General features: G+C 38.6%; 1 protein-coding gene across 1 annotated transcript in view; it reads left to right on the top strand.

Annotated features, from left to right (window-relative positions):
- LOC104526133 (amyloid-beta A4 protein) overlaps window positions 1-20535 on the top strand; it is a gene marked incomplete at its 3' end in the record, with an annotated part of 36250 nt that extends 15715 nt beyond the window's left edge. The window contains exons 5-6 of the mRNA XM_010169507.1: window positions 13586-13807; window positions 20482-20535. Coding sequence (XP_010167809.1) covers window positions 13586-13807; window positions 20482-20535 — 276 coding nt within the window. The remainder of the gene's footprint in view (window positions 1-13585; window positions 13808-20481) is intronic.
- Window positions 20536-27384: the final 6849 nt, after the last annotated feature.

The raw sequence follows: 27384 nt of genomic DNA, 5'->3' as shown, positions 1-27384 counted from the left end.
AGGTCTTACCCTCAGGTACTGTAAAACCTACCTTCCCGTTTTCAAGAGACTATTTGGTGTGTTTGTGCTGTATGGTACAGGCTTACTGTTCCTCCCATTCTGCTCTGCCCTCTTTGCCCATAAGGATAATGCAACTGTAACAAGCAATGGAAAGCAGCCTTTGGAGAACATGGATTTGCACAGGTACCCTGGAGTGACTTCCAGCACTAACTATACCTGTCCTTTCTCCCCATAATTGACTTGACATATTTGTGCATATCCAGTAACCTTAGCTTTCCAAAGAAAAATTAGAATTTTCTGTGAAGTGGTTATTTACTTTTAATCTTTTCCCTTGAAGCCCTATAGCATTCAGATGAACAGATGATTTGTTAGAACTCTAGCAAAAAAATATATTGCTAGGTCAGTGGTTAAAAATAGCAGAGTTCTTCCACAAAAGCAAATAAATTTTGTGTTAAGCTTTACACATCAGCATTTAGATAGTTTTTGTATGCTTAAATACTGGCATGATGTGGCCCAGGTGGACTGCCTGATAAACAATTAAGACCTCTTCCACCCAAGGACATTAGTTTTCAAAGCATTTGGCTAGTTTACACATGCACACACTTCAGCTTTTTTTTTCAGATGATGTTTTTTAATCATCACAAGCTTATAGTCTTTACTAAGCCACCAGTTTTGCCACTTTGTTACGTCTATAAAATATTTTTGTAATAATTTAAATGCCATAAATAGCTTAATAAGATACCAGTAAGCTATCTGCTGGAGGAAGGTGATGTATTCTGTTTATGTGGGGAATCAACCAAAGTCACAGAATGAGATTGAAAGGAACCTCTGGAGGGCATCTGGTCCAAGCCCCCTGCTCAAGCAGCGCTACCCATAGCCATTTACTAGTGTTTAGTCACTCTCACAGTAAAAGAGTGTTTCATGTTCAGAGGGAACCTCCTGCATTTCAGTTTGTGCCCCTTGCCTCTGATCCTGTCACTTGGCACCACTGAAAAGAGCCTGTCTCCATCCTCTTTGCACCCTCCCTTTAGAGTGGTGCAAACACATTCATGAGATCCCTCTCAGTTTTCTTTTCTCCAGGTTGAAAAGTCCCAGCTTTCTCAGCCTTTCCTCATGGGAGAGATGCTTCAGTCTCTTCATCATCTTTGTGGCCCTTTGTTGGACTCGCTCCAGTATATCCATGTCTCTCTTATACTGGGGAGCCCAGAACTGGACGTAGCACTCCAAATGTGGCCTCACCAGTGCTGAGTAGGGAGGAAGGGTCACCTCCCTTGACCTGCTGCCAATGGTTTGTGAAATGTAACCTAGAATACTACAGCCTGCTTTGCAGCAAGGGCACCTTTATGGCTCATTTTCAACTTGATGTCCACCCTCATGTTCTTTTCTGCAGAGCCACTTTCCAGACAGTCAAGCCCCAGCATATATTGGTGCATGGGGTTCTTCTTCTTCAGGTACAGGGCTCTGCACTTCTTGTCGAACTAACTCAATGTCCTCCCTTAGTGTATTATATTTTAATAGGCAAAGGTAATTGTCAGCTGGAGTGACAGTTCCATGTTCCTTGGAAGAGCTGAAGAGCCTAAGTTACTCCTCCAGGTTGGAGACTCAGCTCTGACTGCTAGTAAAATGAGTCCTTTGCTGCAGCTCAAGAGAAAAGGAAGAACTCCTGGAAACAGATCCAACATTTTCCTCTTCTAAGCATCCTTTATTTTCTGTCCAGATTATTTAACTGTCATAGAAAATTAGGCAGAGAATAGATGATTAAAACAGATTTAAATACACTTCACTGACATTGATGTTCTCAAATGATTTAATTAGTAGCATACTGTATCCTCCTCATCTTTTGTAGCTAAATGATCTATTGTGTCTTGTTACGGTCACTAATGCTCTTCAGAAAATATATGAATCCTGATTTTTGTGTGCTGATTTGTGTGCTGCAGTCCTCTTTTAATCTCATAAATATTGTGAACATGACTTCAGTCAGTAAAAGAGCCAGCTTCCTACAGATCTTACAGATATTTTGAAAAGGATAAATTATTTCACATGACTTTGGATTGGGGTGGATTTTTCATCAGGGAGAGGTATGGGACATCTTGTTTTCTGTCTGCTTTTCAGAAATTTCATCAGAATGAAAAAGTTTTACGAAGTTTATTAAGAGAATATTTTTCCTCTGTTTTGAAAAACACTGTTCTGTTTCACTTGTGCCTGTAAGGAAATCTAGTCTCATGATCCAAGTATTAGAACTGAAAACCAGGAACTTCTGATAATAACCATGGACTTGTAATTGATAAAATATTTTTAAATTTTTCTGGGCATCTGCTATTTCAGTGGGTATTTAAATCTTTCATTCTAAATAATTCATCCTTAAGCAGGGGAGATTTAAAAGTATTACCTTGATTTTCTTCAGGAGCTGATGGCTAGAGTGCTCTGTCCTGTGTTGGTAGATCCTTCTTGGTGTCTCTGTTCTGTATCCTTTCCATTATGCTAGCCTGAAGTATTTTTTCGTAGACACTTCTCTTTAAATAGGAAGTTATCCCCACCACAGGTCGCATAGGAAGTTTATGACCGAGGGACCACTCTGGGCTCACAGTGGTAGCAGGTTGAGCCTGGCACCATGTCCATTTCACCTCCACTGCTCTGGAGGAGTCTTCAGGTGACCTTGTGCACAATGGATTTTAATCCTAGAATTAAGAAAAAAATGCACTAAACTTTGAATAATTGTCCAATGATTGGTTTTATTCTTTACTATTTTTTCTTGTTTGATTGGATATATAGAAATGTGTAGATTTGATGAGCATTTTCTTCTAACTCTCCAGTCATTTCACATGTCATTTTCTGGTGTCGTGGAGAAAACAGGCTGAGAAGTTCTGTCTTGGAGAGTATTGTTTTGCTGGTCGAGGAGCTACAGTTGTATGAAAATGTTGAATATATAGGAGTGTGTGTATTTGAAATCAGTATACTGGATATATTTGATTGTAAAAAGCATCATAGGTCAGAATTACCTCATAGTTACAGATTTGTTCATAAACATATATTTGAGTTTATTTCTTGCTCTGTTGTGTCTTCGGTGTAAGTGAAAAGCTGGAGCACTTGTTTTTGAGACAGTACGAATAAAACATGATGCTTCTAGAATTCTTTTTAAGTGCGATTTCATTGTTTTCTGAAGTCGGATTCTACTATTGCTTCTACCATTATTTTTTCAGGAGCTAAGAAGTTAGTTCATCATGTGCCAAATTTAAAATTTCATTTTTTATTGGATGGATAACAAAAGTCTGAAAACATCTTGCAGTTGTCCAGCTTGCAAATATGATCTGAGAGCAGGTTATCTCAGGTGTGCTTGACTTTCTAAATTTATAGCTTCCCTTCAGATGGGGAGGCTCTAGCTTGGTGAAACATTGCCCCTTGGAGAAATGTCATTACACTTAGTTATTGAAAATTTTCTTGATTTACTGAATATATGTGTAATTTAATTAATAAATAGTTCATCTTAATCACATAAATCAAGTTAATGATGTCACTGTCCATGAGTACTGAAGCAGCCCAAAATCTTGGGAGCACAGACACTCCAACAACAGCTTCCAGTTCATACGTGCTGTTGAATGATGGATTTTCTTTTACTAATTACTTGGTTTGGAAACACAGTTGCAGGGTTCTGTATCATTCACTCCAAGATCAAATTCCTAATAGGGAATGTTAGAAAGTTAAAGAAGCAAATTAATTATCTTAATTCTTACATGCCAGCAAATTGCAAGTGTCCAGTGAGGACCAGTTACAGACTGTGTAACACATAAGCTGTGTTTTGTATCTTTATATATGATATGTTACAGAGCTAGTGTGTCAGTCATTGTTCCCTGAGAAGTCTCTGGAATTGTTATCCTAGGCAATCCAAACACTGAAGTCTGAAATGCATCACTATGGGAAGGTATCCTGAGGGCTAAATATGCCTCTAATGCAAATGACATACTAAGTTTTGCTTTACTTAAGCATAACTTTCTCTTGAGATATGCAGAGTGAAAATTCACTTGTGTTTATTATGGCCAAGAGTATCTGACATATTCTTGCTGGGCAAGCTCTTACTGGTGGGATAAAAAAGAAGAAGAATTACTGAGGATATATGATTTTACAGAATGGCTAGAATGATGGAATTGTTGCAGTAATCTCCTATCAATCAGTTCCCACAGAATGTGGGATTACAAATGAAGCAATCTTTCATCAACGCAGCTTTCTCCTGCTGTGTCCTTCTTATATGCCCAATGTAATTGAAAAACACATTTTCCTCAATAGTGCTACCTATGCGGGTTCCAGTCCTTTCACTGTTCTGCGTCCTTCTATTAATTACATCATGCATATGAAAAATGGTGTAAAAGCCATCAGAATAGCTCATATCTCACTTAATGGAATATTTGTTAAATTTTATAAATGCATCTCTTTAGAAAGAAAGAAACTCGGACAACCCAGGATACATTTGGCCTATCGATTGCTAAAGCTGCAGTTAATAAATAGGCAAAATATATTTTATATATAATAATTAATTATAATGATAATTCTGTTCTGGAGAATTCTGATTTAAACTATTACAAGTGAGTCAAATTGCAAATGCTGTCTTTTGACCAAGGGAATCAGGTGCAACAAATATATGTTCAGATTTATATATTTTTATGGGTTATTTAGTGATTACTAAGCTGCCTCTGTGTTCAGAACACAGAAGTGTTTATAGAAAATGATGAGTAAATGGCTTTTTTCAGGTGTTAGAAAGTGGTAGAGTTTTAGGTTGTACTGCAGTTTTGAATTTTACTGTGTATTATAAGATTGGCAAATAAATCTGATCATTTTTATCAGTTAATAAGACTGATAATTTATAAATAAAGTAAGTAAATAGTTATTTTCAGAAAATATGACAATAAAATTCTGTAGCAGTTTTTCATATAAATGCATTTTTCTAGGGCAGTTTCACTTATAAGCCTTATAACCTACTTATTTAGGATGGAAATGTACTTGGCTTTTTCTGCCTCACACAAGGTTGAGGGGAAATAATAAAAGCTGATTCATCTGGCAGAAATGTCAGTGACAACTGGAGAGGGCTGGTTATTTGTTTTAATTTAGACTCCAGCCTATTTTGAAGCACTTAATGATATGTTAATTTGGAATTAAATGTGGAGTTAAATTTAAACCTGGGGAATTTGTCACAGTGCCTTATGTGGATCAGGATGATGACATACAATGTATATTCTTGATTACGGTACAGAGTTTCAATTCAATTTTTTCCCCAAGCATTTTTTAATATTTCCTTGTCAAACTGCCCTAGGTTTGGTTAGGATAGAGTTAATTGTTCTCAGGGAACTGGGAGTGGGGTGGCCAGGGAAACTGGCCTGGGCTAGGGCAGGTATTCCATACCATGTGACAGTATTCCATACCACGTGACATCATGCTTAGTATTTAAACAGGGAAGTTCCAGGAGGAGGGGGCTGCTGGCTACTGTAGTTCGCGAGCCAGTCCCGGGGTGAGCTGTTTTGTTTATCACTGTTTTTACGTTGTATGTTCTTTCATTGGTACTGTGGTTGTTGTTTGGTGTTGTTTCTCCCTTACTACTCCAGTAAACTGCTCGTGTATGTTTTCTCCTCCCCATACCATCAGAGGGTGGGGGGTGGGGTGGGCAGCCACCCTTCCTGGTTAAACCATGTCACTAACTTAATGTTAGGTTACCATCATCTTACCCGGAGAAGAATTTTCCACGTGCTAGAACTGAGAGATCTGAATAATGAAAGCATTGGGCTTGATGTACAAAAAACTGTTTCATTGAGAATTTTTACCCAAAAGAGTGCCATAAACATGGAACTAGGATTTTTCTGCATTTTAATCCAGAGCTTCTGAGGCTGTGAATGGTGAATTATTTTTCTGATACAATATTATTAATTTAACCAAACTGAGTGAGGAGGGAGTAAGAGGTAGAGTAGGAGACCACAGAAATGGACCAAAAGACTTGCAGTTGTGAAAGGGAAGACCATGATCTTTAATTTCTATTTAATAACTCTTTTCCAGACATAACACAAGCTTCTGGCTTTGGACTTAATCTCATGTACTTCCTTTAATACTCTGTGCTTTGAACTCAAAGGGAAATGCAGTCGTTAATCAGATGACTGGCTGTTAAATATTAAAAAAATCATCAATCTGCACACATCTATAGCCATATATTGATTAGTTAATTTTAGTTAATAACTAATTTATGTAGCTGTCAGGTGGCTGAGAGTCTGTAGTGATTACAGTATTCTTTCACTGAAGGCAAAGACTGTCATAGCAGCCTTCTTACAAAATTAGACAAAATCTCAAGACCTTGAGTTTCATAGCAGGCTGTAAAAATGGGAGCGGATGTTTCTGGTTCTTCCTTGATGAAGCGATGTGGAAATTCTCATGAACCTTCACTTAAAGCTCTCTGCAATTGCATAGCCATGTACAAAACTAAATTTGCATTGAAGTCCGTCCCTAATGAAAAAGACACCTGGGTCCTACTGAAATTAATCATTACATGGTAATAAAGGTTTTCCTGAATTGGATCTTCCAAGCTTTTCTCATGCTTTGAACACTATTCACTACCAGAAAGCTTGATCTACCTGCTAAAGGACAATTGCTCTGTATATAAGTTAAACATCTTTGCATATTTTTTTTATAATTTAAGCCAAATAGTCTGCAAGGCTATTGAAAGGTGAACTGAAACACTATTACATGTGCCTGCTTACAGGAGGAGACTCACTTACGTTTTTTTTTTTTTATTATGTGATTTGGGAAACACTGAAATCCACATATGCTGAAAGAGCAGAAGCAGCAAGAAATGGGAAAGAAATGAAAGTGATAAAGTTGTGATTTTTTTAAACATATATTAGAAGCGTGTTTTTTAGTATGGTTTTAAATATTGCAGCTATTCTTAATTTCAAAGGTGTATTTCTTTTAAAGTTTGGTTCTTAGGCAACAGTGTATTGTCTAAGGCTATGGGATGGTTATTCTGTTACTGACTTCTAGGAAAAATTTCGTAGGTCAGCTGTTTCACAATACTTTTAATGTCAATTTTCTGAGAACTCAAAAAAGGAAGTCTTTTCACCTGGTTGAACAAGATCTTCATACACATAAATGTGATAGTTTAACTTAGCTGGCAGCCAACCAAGACACAGCCACTCACAGCACCCCCCTCCCCTGCCATCTTCCCCCCCACCCAGGGAATCGGGGAGAGAATTTTAGGGATAAAGGTAAGGAGACTTGTATGTTAAGAACAATTTAATAATTAGAGTAAAATAAAATTAAGATAATAATAATAATAAGAGTAATAATGATAACAACTATATATATATATATGAGTGGTGCAGAGTACAATTGCTCACCACCTGCTGATAACAATTCTGGAGCAGCGAAAAGGAACTCCGAAATCACAAGCCCGGAAAGGCGAGCCCGAGCGATTCCCAAGAGAATCCCCACCCCTTTCTGGTCAATCCCCGTTAATGTACTAAACATGATGTAATATGATATGGAATATCTTATTGGCATATCTAACTGTCAATTCTGGGTTTTACTAACTACTACACTTTTATTCTCCACTCCACCCTTCCAGTCCTCTCTCCTTGTAGTTATCAACATTGTTGTCATAACAGTCCTCATTGAAACCAAAACACAGTGCTTTCTAGCTACTAAGAAGAAAATGAACCCTATCCTAGCAAAAACCAGGACAATAAGAAATTTCTGAAATGTGAAAAGTACTGCTGCTCCTTACTCTTGACTTAGTGGTCATATCTCTGAAGGACAGAAAATAAGAACTATGAGATGCTATTTTCCATGGTTCTTGCTCTTTCAGTCTCAGTTTAACCCTGAGAGAGAGACATATTGCATGGTAAAAGTTTCCAGATAAGACGTCCTGTGGCATAATTTCACAGGCTAACCAGGGGAAGAGAAGAAAGCTTAAATCTGATGAGATGTTTCTCTGTCAGTATGAATCTGAGCATTGTAGGTTGGGCTCATTTCCATTATTTCACAGTAATGATCCAGCATACTGCTCTTTTATCATCATCTTCAAAGCACACAGGCAACAAAGCCACTCTCACACCTTCCAGGAGGCAGGTCACTTTCAATAAAGTTCTCATCAGAGTTGGTCTCTAAATTATATTTGACTTGTACTATATAAATGAATTAGTTCAGCACTGAATACCATGTAATTGTGTTTTGCAGCTTGATAATGTTCTAATTATGACACCTAGTAGTATGTAACATTATAATCTTACAGTGCTTGATTCAGCAAAACACCTTAGAATAACAATATGCTTGAAATTCAGTGGAGCTTAACTCTTTGTTGTAAGGCACAGACTTTAGTGGGATTAAATTTAAGTACATGCTTGAAATTTCCTCCGACTTGGGCAGAGGCTGGAGGAAATACCCATGGTATTTTCTGGTTTGTTCTCTCCCTTCACCTCAGAGGAGGAACTTGTGCTTGATGCAGTAAGTTACGTATATGAAACCCACAGGATATACAAGTGACTTAACTACCTTTCTGACTGCAGAATTTGCGTTTGTCATAGGTACATAAAGCCCTTTGAACAGTAAGTGTTACCTCTCTAAAACCCTTACTTGTGCTACTAATATTTTGTATTTTGGAGTTCCCTACCTAAGCCCTTATTTGCAAAATGTCTCAAATGATTGTGTAGATGTTCTTAGTGAATCCTAATTGTGACATATAGTATTTGCATGATTTAAACTGTCTTCAAACTGGTACAAGATATGTGTGCACATGCAAAGGAAGCCATCGCTATGGCTCAAGCACTCTGTAATTTCTGCCGTTAAGCAGAATAGGGAGGTTGCTAACACTTTTTAATTTTGACATTTTGAAAGCACATGCTCAAAAGCAACCATAACTTTGGGAAAAACATATGTTCAGTTCAGACTGAATGGTCACTGATAAGATGATGAATATGAGGCAATAAGACTCTGCATTTATTTGAGCTGGTTCCCAAACCCATCCATATTTGTTAAAGCAATACTTATTCTATCATGTAAATGTCATTTTACAAAGGAAGTTTAGTAGTGGGTCAAAACTATGGCATGTAATTTGATGGTGTCTTAATTAATATTTAGAAGAGGTGTTTTGGGTGCACTTTGTTTCTCATCCATTTTAAGACCTTAAATTTATTTCTAGAACTTTAAAAGTTACAATTGCCGTTTTAAAGCTGCTTTTCAAGTAAATTCAAAAGTCTTGCTCTTAATAGTGATTGCAGAGCTTTTCATCTAGTAAATAGGCTCCTAGTAAAGAAAACACAACAAAAAATATTATCATTACTTTTGGAAATTTTAAATAATGAACTAAATAAAAATGGTGGTTTAAAAGATATCTAATGGATTGCTGGGGTTCCAAGGCAGCAAGTGGAGCTGTCCTACATTAAATTTCTGTCATTATAGCTATGCCAGTTAAGGGCTGGGGTAAGTAAGTATGCCCCAGAGTCCACCATTGGAAACAATGTTGTAGACACTCATAGATGAAGTTACAAAATTGCATTATTTTTGCCACTCTAAAACTTCGTGACCACTGTTGGGATTTTTCATGGTATCTTTCTTAGTACAGTGCTGTTTGAAAAATTTCATAAGTAGAAGTGTGGTCTCGGGCCATTGAGGACAAATGACTTCTAACAATCCAGCATCCACCAGAGGATTTTGTAAGAAATTTTGTTTATTTTCCTCTTTCATTCTTTGCTTTTGGCTCTGTTTGTGTCTTTGCGGGATAAGAGAATCAGTCTGGAAAGGAAGTTGTAGTGGTATTACCAGTGGTTCACCAAACACATTTAACTTAAATTTTTATGGACGTTGTTGTCGAGTAGTAATGACCCATTTGGAAATGCCTGCAGTGAGCCCAAGAATGAGTGCAACTTCCTTTGAAGAGATAAGTCTGAGAAGCGTTTTATTGAAGTACCAGAAGTGAGCCTGTCTCTAATCCTGAGAAATAAAGGGGTTGGGTGCCTGAAGGAGAAGCAGCAATTGTGCATCCTCACACCAAATCTAGAGCTGCTGGGAGGTTTGAGGTCCCAGCTGAGCGTGGGTTTTTCCCAAGGTCATGTTGCTTTTGAGCACATGTTCTCAGAGGGACAAAAAGTTTTGACATCCTCCTCATTCTTCTTGACGCCAGGACTTAGCAGAATGCTACAAGGAGATAATGAGCTGAGCAACAAAAAGTTTATTATAGGAAGATTGTCATCAAGTTTTTGTCTTGTTGGGAGATGAAATTTTGGAGAGCAGCCTAGAATCTCTATTTTCAGCACCTAATAATAAAGATGCTCACCTCACAAAGAAAACCCCTGAAACAGTGTTGAATGCACATCCTAGCCTCCAGCTGTGTCTGTGTGCTCTCCTTATTTAGGGAATTGTTTTTTGCAGGGTGGGGGAATTGAACTGGCAACTGTGCAAAAGGGGGGGAATACTGTAGGGATGGGTAACAGCAAGGCTGTATGGCTTTCCATTAGTGTAACTGATGATTCAAGTAGCCATCAATACTTGGAACAAAATCAACACTGAAAATTCATCTTGGACTTTGACAGCTAGTGTGGATAACTGGAAATCCTAGGGCAATTTTTTCTAGCAGTTCAGAAATTGAAACAATTGTTTGCAAATCAGAGCAGACACAGCTGCCTCCATCTGATGGACTCCAGCACAGCTTCTAATCCAGAGACTTTCAATTTCTCACTGCCATTCAGTGTCTGATTCATCATGTCAGATGGGCTTGATTAATTTTGGCCATTGTTTCCCCACTTGTAAAATGGATGCAATTATAATCTGCTGATTGTAATATCTGACTGCCTCACTTGAGCTATTGTGTGGGTCCGTTAATGTCCGTGCTGTGCACCACAGCTAAGAAACAGCTGGGAAGCAATGGAGCCTGCAAGCGCCAGTGACGACATGTTCCCAGTTGGGTAGCATTGAAAGACAGATTTGTGTACGCATCCCTCCCAGCCTCTAGGGCTTTGAATATAATCACGCTGTCATGATGGGAGTTGGATGTCCCTCTCTGTCAGCCTGACAGGTCAAACCATGCCTGTGCCATGCCCTCTCCCCAAGTGCTGTGCCAGCCCTGGTGCCGCTTCTCCACTGCTGGAGCTTAGGTCCTTCTCCCTCTGCTCCTTCCTCCCTGTGCACCACTTGTCCCTTTCCAAGGACAGGAGCTGTCTGCAGATAACGGACAGAGTGCCTTGGCGGCAGGAAATGGACAGGAGTTGTGGAGGATTGGCACTGCCCAGAGAAAAGTCGTGTTTGGGGCACAGCACCCCAGCGCCGCTCCGTGCTACAGCTGCATGGGCTGCAGCTCTCTGGAGGTTCCCCATATGATCCTCTGAGGATGGGGAGGACAGTGGGAACAAGGGGAGCTGCACCCCAGAACCCTTTTGGTTCCTGGGTCGGAAAGGCTTACAGGCACTAAGATGCTCTGGTACTGTAATACTCACTTTGCTGTGATCCATGGTGACTTGTTTTTATAGCATGCTCAACTGGTATCACCCATGGCTCCATACAAGGCACTTGGACACCAGACTTCTTGCTGAGGTCACTAACATCCAACTCCTTTTTTGTAAAATCTGTTCATCCCTAGCTAATGAAAATAAATGTCTGTCATGTGATACAATGTCTGTTCAGTGCTTCACCTGTCTCTCCTATGATAAAAGGAGACTCTTTAATTTGATAAAGGATTAGTGTAAATGCACTGAGGAGACAAAAATATGAATTGCCTTCCATGTTGAAGATTTAAAGTTATCTTATAAGTTTTCAATAAAATGAACATGATGGGAAAAACAGTTGTTACGTAGGCTTTCTATGCTGTCGTAGTAAGTCATTCTAATGAACAAAATAAATCACAGAATTGAATTTTGCATACCCATTTAGGCTTACTGTCTATTAAAGCAATTGCTATTTAAACAGGAAAAATTGTTTTAAAATAAAATTTTGTAAGATTCAGGACAGATGTTTGCCCCAGGGCTGAGGTTACAACTTTTTGTTTAGTTTTGATGTTCTGAATTTGGTGTAGTAGGTGGCAGAGAGTTGCATCAGCTATCTCAAAGTGATCTTTAAGAGACGTATTGCAAAGCAGAGCCGTACTGCATCATCATTGGTAAAAGCATTGAAGCAGTGCCAGCTCTAATGCTCATGGCTTGGTGAGGATCCTTACTGAGGGCTGCTGTATGGATGCAGTGTACTTCTGTGGCAGTATGGTGTGGTGTAAGGTTGGGAGGGAAATAACATTCAGAAGATTTTACTGAGGGGTCTAAAGCGCTGTTGTGTATAGAAATTCAGATGCCCTTTCTCACCGATGATACTGGGAAGTAAGTGAGCCCCTATGGAGTAGCATAAAGGGTCTAGCAGTAGAGTGGTGATTCGTGTCCCTGAATTGCTGCAGGGTTCAGATGTGAGTGTGAAGCAATGACAGTCAGGGAGTCCTCAACAAAGTGGAGAGAAGCCAGTCTTAATAAAAGCTTTTGTATCATCAGCTGTCATGTGTGTGCTCATGTGTGCAAGCACTTGCACTCTAGTAATGTAACATTTACAGTCCTCAATTCTGAACTATTTACCTTTGTAATCCCTTCTTACTAATTACATTGGTGCATTATTAGCAATTATTTATCTTCATTGTGATTGCTTGGTTACTTGAATGTGCTCTTGTGCACCAAATTCCCTCAGAGTACTTGCAAATAATATGTTGCTCCTACAAAAAAAAAAAAAAAAAAGCAGTGAAAGGGGAACTCAAGAGTAGATGAACTTTGATGTGAGAAACAAGTTGGAATAAGGAAGCACACATAACCTCAAAGTTTATTTTTAACACTAGGTTGGACAGTCTGTCCAATACACCTCATGGATCTGAAAAGTGCTTTGATTGTTCTTACCTTGCTTCAAGTTAAAAAAAAAAACAAAACCAAAACCAAAAAGCAACAACAACAAACAAAGAACCCCTACCTAGGTAATACTGCACAGCTTTAGGTCCTGGTTCCTTGTGAAATAATTTGATTATAGATGTCTATTACTACTTAAGATTTTTAGCAAATAACTACTTCGGTATTTTAGCAAAGTTATGTAGGTTAAAAGGGTGAATGTTTCTTCAGATTGTGTGTGTTACAGTAAGCCAAATTTAATACAGTAACTGTTGTAGTGATTTAGGATTTAAGAGCTGTGATGAGCTTTGATAGTGAGCATTTAAGAGGAAGGGGAAATAACAGACATTCCTTTGTGTAGGCCTCTTGCATCTTGGTTTATGGTACTTATTGAGTTGAAGAAATTGATTTGTGCTTCTTTTAAAATTGGTGGGGAAGGGTCTAGGAACTTTTAAAGCACAGACCTGTGATCTGTTATGTGGTGGAAATGTGGGTAGGAAATGGTATTGAACAATTCTGGTTGACGTTTCATAAAAATACCTTACTTATAAGCAGTGCTCATCACAGAGTTTTAACTATCCCAAGCCTTTATGATGATGTTCATCATAAGAAAACAGAATCTTGTCACAGTAAATTATTATTTTAATAGCATTTGAAATATGTCCTCAGAAATGCTGGCTCTTTCAGGTTATTTCTGTGTTGAAATTTCCTTGCAGATGAATTACTTCAGAAAGAACAAAACTATTCTGATGATGTTTTGGCCAATATGATCAGCGAACCCAGAATCAGCTATGGAAATGATGCTCTCATGCCTTCACTGACAGAAACTAAGACCACAGTTGAACTTCTTCCAGTGGATGGAGAGTTCAGCCTAGATGACCTTCAGCCATGGCATCCCTTTGGTGTTGATTCTGTTCCAGCCAATACTGAAAATGAAGGTATGTACAGTAGGGGGAGAAATCACAGAATATTTTTTGTTTAGCTTTGTGATTTCTCTTCACATTGTTCCCTGAAAATTGACACGTTTCTCATGTAAGCAGGATAGAGGTTCTTTCTCAAATGTAAATTTAGAGCTGGTCTTCCCTGTCAATTGTGTCTCTTTGATGGAACAGAAAATCATGACTAAAATTTGGAATTTAGACCTACAATACATTTCAGTTTTGAGCTTGCTTTCCTTTAAAAACAAATCAAAATAAACTCCAGCAAATTATGAGTGACAGTCTTGTAAAATAATGACAATGAGCTAAGGGAGATAGATAACTTGTTAGATTTGTGCTGTGATGAAATGAGTGTTTTAGGTAAGGAAGAGCTTTTTATTTGCTGGCCTGAAAATGATTACAGATCCACCAGAATCCTAGCATGAGAGATTATTTTATTTCCCCCTCATCACTGGTTGTCTGGAATGTACTGCAGAAGTGTTCCTGCATACTCAGCAATGCAGCTGGCTTGTGAAAACTTTTCCTGAGGAGTATTTTATGTTGCTCATGGACTAACTTATTTAAGTGACTGCATAATACTTTAATAATTTCTGTATAATCTGGAATTGGTATTTTAGTTAGGTGCCAGAGCCAATTAATCAGAAACCTCAGGGACTTCGATCATGTCATTCAGGTACTCTCTACTGTTTGTTTTCCTTTATCAGTTTAACTCTACCATCATTAGTGATAAGTGAGTCTCAGTAGTGAAAGTTTGTTGCTGCAAAGCAGCTGTGGATTCACACAGGCTGGAGCTACAGAATTCTTTTTTCAGGCAAATTTCTGTTTTGTGGATCTGTGATTTGTGATTTGTAGCTGAACTGTACAGACATTAACATGCTCAGAAGTCTTGTGAAACCACTGGCTTGGGCTATACTTTCTTTCAGAATGAGAGTTGAGACCAACCTTATGCAGTTGTAGTCTCACTCTAGCATGATGAGTGAGTGACTGTGGGCAGCTGAGTGCTTGGGAGATGAAGAACAGAACTTGGGCATGGGTTTGCCAGGTTAGGGGTTGGGGGTTGGTGCCAGGTGGAATCAATGGAGTCAGAACCAGTTTTGGGATCAAGGTGGGTCATCCCCAGGAGTCAAGAGAAGACTAAGATCAGACAGAAGAAAAGACATGGCTAGGATCTGAGCAAAGGTCAACAAATCAGTGAGGCAGAAGTATACCAGATTTGAGGGGAAGAGGAGAAAGCTGGTCAGGAGTGGGGCTATAATCAGACCTCTAGGGAGTTAGCACTACAGGTAGGGACCAAGAAAAACAGCAGAGAGAGCTGGAGCAAACTCAATGCATTGACTGGCCAGCAGCAAGAACCAGAAGACAGGATATGGTGACAAGGACTCCAAACATGTCTGGAGGGCACTTGCAGGCAAGGGCAGCTGGCTGGATTGCGTCAGGTGCCAGCGCGTAGTACGAAATGGCTGACCAAGCTGGCAGGCTAAACTTCAATTTCCTGGGAAATGAGCTGCAGCTCGCTATAGCACACATGTCAAGGCTGTCTGCCAGAAGCAGGCCACAGTCTGGCTGGTGGTGTCTGTACTGCAGGAATTTTCCAATACAGCACTTGCTGCGGTTTCTCCCATAGCTGGGGCATACAGGACATCAATTTCTATACCTGCTGCCTGCTTTCATCGGACATGAGGGCGGGGAATTAATTACTTTCGAAGTCTGTCCTCCCAGCTTCCAAAATTTACTGATTTCAGTCACCAAGTTCAGGAGTTGTTGGGTAGACAGGTGTACCCAGACATACCCACAGTTTAATCACACAAGCCTTCTTTTCCTTCAGAAACCTGGCTGAGCCCAGAATTTAATAATGAAAGGTACATACTTCAGTGTGACACTGAATTCCTGTAGACAAGTACATTGAATGTGGTTCTCCTTTTAAACTGTGTGACAACAAAAAACCAAAAAAATCTCCTGCCTTAAGTAACACACTGTTCAATTATGAATCCTGTGTATTTTAATGCACTACACTATTTGTTGCAGCACTTCTTAGTGTTTACTGTGGGAACATCTTTTAACTTTCATGCCATTAAGTTGTTGCAGTTTAGTGATTCTTTTAATATCAGGATTGTATTTGTCATGAAGCTACTGTGGCAAACAATTCTGTTAGGCCAACTGTTATTAGTATTTAAGTCTGCATAGTTAGAAATTATTTGATGACTTAAACTTCTTCAAGTCCTTCTTGTTTCCTATTATATTTCTCTGTCATCTACCCAAACCACAATGCTGTTAACGTGATCATGCCTACAATACCTTCTTTCTCTCATTAGATACCCTCTCTATACCTTTGCTTGTAGTATCAAAGGGGAATTTCACAGCCTCATCTTTTTCCTTTGTGTTTGTCTTCCACCTCTTTGTTCCAGAAACCCAGGACTAACTGTGCCATTTGTCCTCACTTCCCATGCCTGTTTTCTTCGATGGCCATGGTCTAATACTACGCTTGTCTAAATGGCTTCCAAAAATGTCTATCTGCCTTATTATGATATGCTTTGGAAGCAGCAAGAAGCAAATAACAATTGACACAATTTTCTCCTTCTCTTTTTTCCTCTCCCTCTCCACTGAAGGTCTTTTTGCATAGTCTGTTTTTCCACTCAGGAAGTTCTACTTATTGTGAAATTACTGAGCAAGTCATTGCCATTTTTTAACAAATAACCATTCATCAAAAAAAGTGTAAATTCAAAAATCATGTGCTAGGGAAACCTCAAATAGTATTGAGTGACTAACCATTGCAGTATTAGTGATAGTCAGCATCTCTTGCTGCTGGGAGGTGCTGAGCATGCCAGCAAAAGTCAGAGAACCGAGCTTCTTGGCTCGCATTTACTTGGGTGAGGTACTTGGCACCATCAAGAAAATCACAGCACGTTCCATGTGATTGACCTGGTATCTGGGAAATCTGCCAAGCGGTTGGTCCAGCAGATTTAACAGAGACTACCAGATGAGTTTCAGATGGCAAGCAAGTTACAGGTTCAGTTGTCGATACTGTTTTGGTCTAGTTTGAAAGCTGAAGTCAACTTTTTTTAAAAGTCTGCTGAACAAAAATCCAGAGTGCTGTCAGGTGGGTTTCTAAGTAGAATGAGAGTCTCAGCTTCCTCACTGCAAAGAGCTGTTGGCACTGTATAAGCAGTAGTTCTCTTCAATTTTGAGCAGGCACAGCAGGTAAATCATTTACCTCATTACAATTTGCATTATTGTCAAAACAAATTTCTAATGGGACCAATGGTGCCTGAGAGGCAACTGCACAGATCCCGGGGCTGTCTGGGTTAGGACCTGGGATCCCACCCCCTCTGGCACAGTCACAGCGACAGGACTTGTTTTTAACAAATCATTCAGGGAATGCTTAAACCAAAATGTGACTGGAAAAAGTGGGAGGAAATGCAGCTGTTAAGTCTTTGTTTCAAAGTATCGAGTCTTCTGTGTACAAGCAATGAAGTTCAAATACTACGAAAAGTACCTTAAATTTGTCATTAGTTCTCATGCCTGTTTTCTTCCATGGCTATAAACTAATCCCAGGTTTCACCCAGAGATATTAATAATGTATTGGATTGGTATGTCACCATGTAGTCACAAAATTTCATAACTCCATTTGAAATTTTCCCAATCTAAACTACATGTTTAGACAAAAGGATGTTTTATGCAAACAGCTTATTTTACAAAAATTGCTTTTGCTGATGAAAGAGTGAAAAATAGCCTAAAATGAAGAATGCCCCTTCAGAGGTGGGTGCAAAACCCCCACAGCTGTGAAGCTCTGACACTGTCAAGGTCTCTGGGCATTTTGCCAATGACTGATTGGGTTTAGTGTTTTAGCCTTTGTATTTTACCATGCAGATACAGTTAGCCTTAGTGACAAAGTATTTATCTAAATTATTTTTATCCTTATAACTTGGCCAGAGATTTATCCTTATGACTTGGCCAGTTATTCCCTTCAACACTGTTCTTAGTAGGTGAGCATCACATAGCTCTCCTCGCCTGCTGGTTTATACCAGCTTTGAAGATTTTTGATTCACCTTTATTTTATTTTTGAAAAGAGAAGGAATGACATTCTCTCTTGCTCTTCTGAGATGTATTAGCATTAGATGTGAGGTGGTATGTGTACCCTGTATGAAGGCTCTATAGTCAGTGTATATACCAATAGGCAGTGTATATACCAATAGCCTATAGGCAGGTATATACCAATTTAGTTTTGTGAGGCTATTTGGAAAATATCTTTTCAATCTTAATTATATGTACTTCTGTGCACATGGAAGTGTGTTCAAGAGAAATATTATTCTGGAGCATCAAAATGAATGCAGTTTTTTTTAATAATACACAGTACATCTTAGAGTTTTGATTATGGATAAATGCTGTAATAGGTTTAAACTTTTCCTCTCTATATCAACTGTTGTGAGGTGATGTGGTCCAGAGGGGCAGGCAGTAAGAAAGCCCACAGACAAGATTTTTCAGAGTTAACTGCCATTCATGTGTACATCAATACCAGGGCAAGAGCAAGCAGGTTTTTAATGCAATCGAAATTTGACAGGTGGCAGCTCAGGACTCCAAAAACCAACCTTTCTTTGTTATCATGATGGCTGGAATCACAGTCTGCTTTGGAAGACCCTTGGCTATGAGCTTTTGCCTCCAGTTTTAGCCCTGCAACTGGTTTGTAACCTTGAGCAGGTCATTTCACTTTTGTGTCACTTAAGAAACATGCTGGTGATGTTTGCCTTTTCCCCTGTGAAGTGTTTCCAAAACTCACAAGATTTGACAAGAAGAATTATTCATTATTAATACTAACTCCACAAATACCACATTACCCTAAAATTAAGTCCATGCTACTGTACAACAGAAATTTCCTCCATCCTTTTCTCCCTTCACCTCTTCCCATTTTTATTGCCACTCACAACCTGCTCTCTCAGTTCACCATAGCATGTGGGATTACAGTGTAGAGCAAGAGGGAAATAAAACCTTTCAGCCTTCTAGGGAAGAGATAGGGGCCAGGGTGACAGAGGAAGGTTCTCTACAGGAGCAGTTTGGCTAATGTTGGTCCTTGATTGTTTCTTCCCTTCAGTCCTTTCCACTGAAAATTACTGCTGACCTACCTGAGGATTGGTGCCAACAGTACTGGAAAACCTAGCAGAGGACTTAAATAGGAAAATACTCAAAGCTGTAGTTTTCAGTTAAGGATGGATATTGGCTTTTTTATAGCACTATGTAAGGAAAGCAGTTGGTCTGTCAATGCCCCTCTGAACTGCTGTGAAGGAAAGTGGTTTGATGGATTGTCTCTGCAGCACTGGACCAGCAAGCTCTGTAAAAATTTTGCCCTTCTGGAAACGCAAGCAAATTGGATATGCAGATGCACTTTTACTCTACAGTTACTATAAAGCTGACTTACTGCTTTTTGCCAGAGGCAGGAGCTATTGCAGTCATCTCCTGTGTACAAAGGACATGGGTGGTACAGGGACTCTCACGAGTATGATAGGTTGTTGGTCAAACCCATAGGAATACTAAGCAAGTGACACAGACTTCCTGCGAAGATGGGCAGTCCTCTTGCATAAGTCAGCAGCATCGTCAGATTAGCATGATTTTCTGATGCTGAATACAGTTCGTGATTGCAAACTGTGCTTTTGTCAAGTGTCCTATGTTGTTGTGGCTTACTGCTGATTAGAACATTCATACTTGAATCCTGAAATGCAAATGAATGATAATACCTTATTTTAAAAATTCTGAATTCTGAGCTACAATGTAAAATTTTATTTCTGAATTTAATTTTTTTCTGGCACTGGCACTTAGGTAGATAAGGAAGGCAACAGTACTGGAGAAAAAGAGAGAAACAAGAAAAAAAAGGTGGGGGGAGGGCAGGGGTGGCAGGGAAATCTGAATGTTTTAATAAACTCCGTTATGTTCAGTTTGTACTTAACTGAGGCAAAAGGTTAATGACTCTGACATCTCCAAAAGTTTTCTGTTTGTTATTAATGCCAGTGAACCAAATCAACCTTAGATTTCATCTGGTAAAGTCTTAGAACGGTAAGACAAGAGTTATAAAACTGTGTATGACTCACAATTGCATATAAAGTAGTGCTTCTCCTTTGCTTCCCTTTCAAAAATCAGAATGCAAATTTACTGGCTACAAATAGGAGTATATCAGAACTAAGTATTGATTGTATTTTCAAAATGTACTTTACTTTTTTCAAACCTTATAGGTAGTGCTATAATGAAGCCCTATTGAAAGGAAAAAGGAGTCGGGATTCAGTGGGTTTATAAGTGAGCATTGATCAAGACTGGCTGCAAGAACTCACTCATGTCTGTTCTTGCTGCCAGTTCTGATCAGACTGCTGGAAAACGTTTGCACATAATGAATATAGTTTCACTCTATAGACAGAAATTCTTTGATCTTGATGGTTTCTCACTTCAAGCAATAACCAGAATATGATGTAAAATTAACACATCATAGTGTTCCTTTTGAAGTCATGCCCATACCTTCCTTTTATTTCCAGGATTAACTGAGGGCAGATCTTTTCTAGCTGTTGCTTTAGTAAGTTTGTTTATGCAGTGTGTCTGTCCTGCACTGTCCCAGCAGAAGAGCATTTGACCTTATTGTTTTGGGGGATTTTGTTTATTTTTGTTTGCTTTTTTGTTTCTTTTCTGCACATGACCAGTTGAGCCAGTTGATGCCCGCCCAGCTGCAGACAGAGGACTCACCACACGACCAGGTATATAATTTGCATGGCTTTTACCTAACCTGTGTTTTCCCAGCATGCATGTGGTCTACTTGAGCTGAAACAATCACTTTTTCTTTGATATAACCCTCTCTTAAAATATAATACTGTGCCATGAAGCAGGGAAGCAGGCCCACACAAACCCCCACCAGCTTGTGTGAGAGTGCTGTCTCTGTCAAGGGTGTTCAGAATGGGTACTTGCAGAGGCAGTGGGACCCAGAGACCCAGAACTGATATTCATAGAATCGTAGAATGGCAGGTTGTCATCCCTTCTAGCAACAATGCTTTGGCAGGTGCAGGAGGCAGTAAACACAGTACCCATAGTGCAGAAACTACTTTTAATTTGGGAATGTATGATAGAAATATCAAATCCTCTATGTAGAGTATACAGTTTCTTCTAAGCTGGGGCTGATAAAGAATTAATGCACACAATTTTAGAATTGCAAGGGACATCAAGATTTTTTGCTGTGGTATTTATCTTGGCTAACTCCAGGTATCTAAAAATTTATACGTATGTTCTCCCTCTGGATTCACTGAGGACACCTCAATATGACTATTCATTCCACTCTAGGATAGAGAGGGGTGATTATTTGCCCTCTGTTGGTACCTGTGTTTTCCTGTTGATTTCAGGGTAATGGCAGATGAGTACCTTGAGTCAGGCTGCAAATGTTTGGAAAAGTTAAATGGAACAAATCCAATTTTCAAAAGTAAAAGATTACTTTTCGTACTAACTTTTTTTGCTTTTTAGGTTGTTTTTCCCCTTGTTCTTGTTTATGCTTATCTGGAAATGGCTGATTCCATTGAGAGCAAACAGCCTTTTATTTCAGAAGAGATTACTCTACAACACATAGTGAGGTTAGATCAGTATATTTGAGGCTCAGAATTATTTCAGTGTCACGTCATCATCACATTTTTTTCTTCAGATCAGCTCAAACTGATCAATCTGTGTTCTTTTTCCCTTCATCTTTTCCTCCAAATGTCCATTAGACAGTATTACGAGCAACACCCTCCTAGTGTGTTTAAATCTTTCTGATAACTCACTGGTGTTTACTGACTACAGAAATTTACAGTGGGAAGTAAAATAAGCTCATATGTTACAGCAATTGAGATGCATGTCAAGGCTGGTCACGTGATGTGCTCATAGCACTGTTTTAGGAGTCTGACATCTGTACTTGTGTTGAGTGTCTTAATTCATTCCATGAAGAGAGCTAGCTGTACAACAGTGCTGAAAATCATGAGATCAGGTAACATCCCCCCAGTATTGGGTTATCTCTGCCTTCTGAATTAGATTTCTTGCCCAAGAGCAGTAGAAATATCATCACAAATGAAATATGAATGTGTTTAATCCCAGTTCTGTAATGTTAGTTCAATCTAGCAATTTTCTTGTAATACTAAGGTTTGTGATTTTTAACTGTTTTCATTTCAGTCATCTTGAAAAATCTCCTGTTATGAGGCCCATATTTATTACTAAGGATTATTCTTTCCTCCTTTCTGTTCCCTGACACATACACACATGACAGAAATCTTTGGTGTCCCTTCTCTAAAGAAAGGATTTTCTCACACTGCTACACTAATTTCAGAGTGACATGATGTGTTTTAGTCCAATGCATCAGAGTGCTTTGTTGGTTGGGGTGATACAAATAGTAGTAAAAATATGACTAGCATAAGTCATGACTGATCTTTGTGAATGTGTATGATAGACTACTGAGGAGAGGTAAAAAATATTTCAGCCTGTGACCATTATGCCTTAAAATTTCCAGCAGAGACACTGAATTTTGCACTATGAAAATCATGTGGGATATTTCCTCATAGTGCAGAAGTAGTACTGTCCAGGGGTCTGTGCAGCCTCCATAGCTTTTAGCGCAGAGTTTAAGTGCTACAAAGGTCCATTCTCTGCTTTTGGCACAGAGCGAACCCCTCCAGCCTGGCAGCAGGAGTACACACCGCATTCCTCTGTGCAGAGGGATGGTTGCTTCCCTGGAGAGACTGAATCCTCTCAGTGCTGTGCCTGCTTTCTGAATTTCACAGCGTAAAGTGCCTTACATATGCATGTGAAATAGGGATTTTGCCCCTTTACAGTAGTACTAAACATATCCTAATAGTAACCAAAACGTATTGTCTTCACCATTCCTGGTAGACCTTAAGCTCCTTATGTCTTTAATCACCATGTGCAGACTTGTGCAAACTTGTCCTTAATGGTGAAAATTCCAGCAATAAATGTCCACCTGACTTTTCCATCATCCTTTAAAAACAATTTATCTGTGATAAAATCTCAGTTTAACAAAAAACTGATAGCAGTCTGAGCAGCTTCATAAGTTAGAATCACAGAATCACAGAATGTTGTGAGTTAGAAGGGACCCACAAGGATCATCGAGTTCAACTCCTGTCCTAGCACAGGACAATCCCAAGATTCTTAGGAACAGAGGAGAGCAAATGGATGCTTAATTAAACTGTGAAATACAAAAGGGGTTCTCATGGTTTAAAAATGTGTGCTCTAAAATTGTTTTACTTGCTAATTATAAACAAAATTTCTATGCTAGAGGTTAAAAGAAGAAAAAAGATGTTTGTTTGGGGTTTTTTTGCTGTCGCTGTCCTTTTGGGATAGTCAGTTTTTACCGTTTGGGGTAAAGTAAATTTTACAGTAAATCTGAAAAATTAGGATATTCTAGAATGAAAAAATATTAACAAGGAACCTGGAGGCAGATCAATACATTCAGTTGCTTGTAATTTTTTGTTTTGTTTTAATTGCCCAGACTCCTATTGATTTCCAGAAAGGTTTGTCATTTTCATAGCCCTGACTTTTCAGTTAGTGCCTCTACTTGTTTTGCTCAAGTGAACAAGACGGTGATCTGCTGCTTCAGGGTGAAAATACCGGTGTCCAGTCCAACAGTCCCAGTCTGGGAATAAGAACAAGTGAATGTTTTGTAGGTGTTCAAAATCCTTGGATAAAATCAGCTCTGAAAGGACTAAGACAAGGATACAAACGCATGTCCTTTTTTCTTTTTCCATTTTCTTTTTACCACTTTTCACTCACACAACAGTCTTGCAATGATCACTACATTTTTCTTAAAAGTAGATCAAGGTCATGCAGATGATCTTTGTCCCTTTCCCACAAGAGAGAGCATTTGGTCACAGTACAGAAAAGAAGAGCAAGTACTTAGTTGTTTGTAACACTTATGATAACTAGAATCTCATTACTTCACCACATTGTTCTCTCTCATTAATAAATACATAAATTAAGTCTATGAGTTAAGTCAGGAAATTTGAAGAGTTGTCCAATCTGTAGAGCAGAAAAGCTTTTGAGTAAGGACAAAGTTTAAAGCATTTACTAAATTTAAACCAGTTTCCCAAAGCTCTACCTCTGTTGCACTCCACCTTGGCTACCAGTGGTTGAAACTTAAATTTGAACCTGATTTACCTCAGTCCCATGAGGAGAGTAGTGTCTGGGGGACTCCTTTTTCCTAGTATAGATATATCTGTGTGATTCACACAGGTGTTTGAAAAGGAGCCAAGTACTTCCACACACTGTCCTTCCCCTGTTTAATTCACAAATGGGAGAACAAAAATAATAAGAATTATGCCTAAATCACTTTCTTGTCATCTCTTTCCTGAAAAGGAAGTAAACAGAGATGGTAAAATGTCAAAGAGAAGGAAAATATCTAGTCATCAGTGAGCTATTTTTTAATACAGTACAAAATGATACGATTTATGACATGTTTCTTGGTATTTATAAATTGCTCCATACAGGAAGATGTTAGAAGGCTTCAGTCCAGGCTGAGAACTTCCATAAGAAGAGTTTCAAATAGAAAGCATACCTCTTCTCACTGTAACAGATTTTTCAGTAGTGTTTTCTTCTGCCCCTGTGCCCCAGAGGTCACTTTTTCTTGGTGAACATTTAATTTCTTGCAGCTGAATTTTGGGTATGTGTTTTTTAGTAACTTTTTTCTCTTTGTGTGCGTGTATATATAGAGACAGACATATACACAAAGATACGTATAAAAACATGTTTAGATACTCAAAAGCAAGCTCCTTTTTACTCAAGTAAATTCAGGAGGTCTGATTTGTGGAAATTGAGTAAAGATTAGAAAACCTGCCATCAGAATGGAGGGTTAGTATCAACAGATTTTCTGAACTTCAAAGTGATAAAGAGGATACCAGTGCTTTGTTAAGTGTAGATCATATTCTCCTCTGTTGAACAGTTGCTATTGTAATTACACCACTGACAGCTGTAATTATATCACTCACAGGATGCCCATAATTCACAGTGCAAAGATTTTATGATGTTGACTGTGTTACTTTCTTCCATGTAGTATAGTTTGGGGCCAGGGGGGTTCGTTCTCCCAACTCTTTGTCAGTTGATTGTTTTTGCAGTCAGTCAATAATTTTGAGGAGAAATTACACATAAAGCTGCTCCTGTGTTTCTGGCTCTTCCACTGATAAATCAGGATATGTCTGTCTTTATTACATTATATAGAAAGCTGAGGGATTTATTTTATACATGGTTGCAGAGGCTCTGTAAGCCTAATAGCTGTTCTGCAGAATCATTAGCACATATGCTGCAGTCTGTATGAGGTGAGGGCATAGAGCAGCTTAGTGAATTATTTATGATTTTCTTGCCAGAAATTGACTGGGTTTCTTTTCCTGTCTCAGTGATGTTAGTTCAATACAGTTGTCTTAAGCCAACTGTCTGCAGCTACCAAATGAAAATCATTACTGGATTTTTTTCCATTAGATTGTTTGGTTTTTGGGTTGGGTTGGGCGGGATGTTTTTGGTAGTGAAGGAAGGACCCACCTTGTGTTAAGCTTCAAAGCTCCCCAGCTCCCAAGGCGAACTCCCCCAGCACAGGCTAAGCCAATTAGCAATAGAGAAAGCTTCTGCGAATCCCTATTTGTGATGGGAAGGACTGTCTTGAAAATAAGGTGGAGTGAACCTGGAGGAGAGGCCATTTACCTGAAAAGAAGATGACCATCAGCCTAAACAAAGGGAGAGATTCGTTTCCAGGAGGGAGGGGGAGGACAGAGAACTTCAGATACCCAGTTCAACTACACAGAGGAGAAGGCAAATAATTATTTCATACTAAGTTGCAATGAGATTCTTTTAAAAAAGATAACATTCTTTTTTGCACTTATTTTCTGCTTTCTCCAATTTGAGAGCCCTGTAGTCATCCATGAAGTGAAAGTGAACCACTATTTTTCTAAATTCCAAGGACAGACCAAAATGTTTTCATTCCATGCAGTGTTAAAAGTACTAAAAGTACTTACTCCTCAGAGGTATTTGAGTTGTCCTTACAAAACTGGGTATAGAATCTTAATTGTAATCTTTATAAGTGAGTATACAATCTTCATTCTTCTTTCATTTCAAAACAAAATGACCTGCGTAAAGTCATAGAGTCATATGGAAACTGTAGTTGAACTAGTAAGAACATGCAGCTGTCTACTCAGGTAATTGTTCAAACACTGCATTCCTTTCCATCTGCCCTTTTTGGTTTAGATGAACCTTCACCCAGATAAAGCTGTTAACTGCACTTGTAAAAGGCCTTGATTCAATAGATCTCTTCTTGTTCTTGCCATTACTCAAATACGGTTCATGGAATTAAATGTTTTCCTGAATGCAGTCATTACATCTCTTGTATAAACATGCTGCTTTTATTTTTCTCTGTGTAGAGACCGGACAGGTCTGGTAGTTTCAACTGTGCTTCATTTGAAAGTTTAATTTCTAACTCTAAAAGTAACTGGAAAACTACCGGCACAGCTAACACTGTTTCAGATCCTTGCTAAACAAAATCGCATAATTTTGCTAGTCTGTTATTTAACCAGCAGATGAAACAGTTGCAAGCAGTGTAGTAGATAATGTACGCCTAATTGCATCCGCGGTGGAATTCATTGTATCCCCATTTTCTTACCTTCTTAAAGCCTAAATATATATTTACACAAACAGAAAACCTTATCTGTGTGAGAATAAAGTGTTCCCCAAAGCAGCTATTTGTTTGTTATTTCATGTGAGTAGTTTTTAACTCCATATGATTTTTTAATATATATTTTTTTTTCTCTTAAGGGCACGGAACAGTAAGGTTTGCATAAACTGCTTTTTTTGATGTTTGGATAAGTGCGTGTGCACATGTGTGCGTGTGTACACATGTATGTACAAAAGCAGTTAACCTTGCTAATTAACAGCAATATAATTAAAAGCCCATCAGAGGTCATTTTGTTGGATTTTAGTAGATGCTTTTAAGCCCATGGTTCTGATGGCTAAATAGTTTTGTCAGTTTCTCCAAGTTTATATATTTACCAGCTGAATTGTAGCCATTTTAAATTGAAGTAATTAGGAATGCAACTCCCTAAAGACAGTAAGTAGTTCAGAAGAAGGAGTACTAATAATTATCTGTGAATTTGCAGTGAGCCTGTTGCTCTCACTTTTCTTCTTTTATGTTGGCTTTTGTGTTTGGGTTGTGTATTTTAGACTTGGTAGTGAAAAACACAGTTTTGTGTCAGAATTAAAGTTCTTGTCATATAGTAAACTTTTATTCATGATTGTCTTCAGTGCAAAAGTTGAGTGGTATTGGCAGCCCTTACCTATTTGCATCTTACTTGATTCACACACCTCTGAATAAAGGCTTGAAAAGACTTGTTTTTCATTCCTACCTTTGAAAAATAAATCTTTACTTTCAGTAGATCTAAATATGTAGTCAACAGGACCAAAAAGTGAATGAACTGGAAATAGAGAAGTCTATTAAATAGAAAGTCTAAATTCTGTAATATGACATGGTGGAAAGGCATATATAAGCCCATATGTATTTTTGTTTCATACCAGGTATTTAAAATCATAGAATCATAGAATGGTTT

The sequence above is a fragment of the Antrostomus carolinensis genome, unplaced genomic scaffold, assembly GCF_000700745.2.
Source record: "Antrostomus carolinensis isolate BGI_N321 unplaced genomic scaffold, ASM70074v2 scaffold23916, whole genome shotgun sequence".
In the NCBI taxonomy this organism is placed as follows: Eukaryota; Metazoa; Chordata; class Aves; order Caprimulgiformes; family Caprimulgidae; genus Antrostomus; species Antrostomus carolinensis.
The sequence above is the reverse complement of the archived record's forward strand: the minus strand, read 5'-3'. Positions and strand labels throughout refer to the sequence as shown.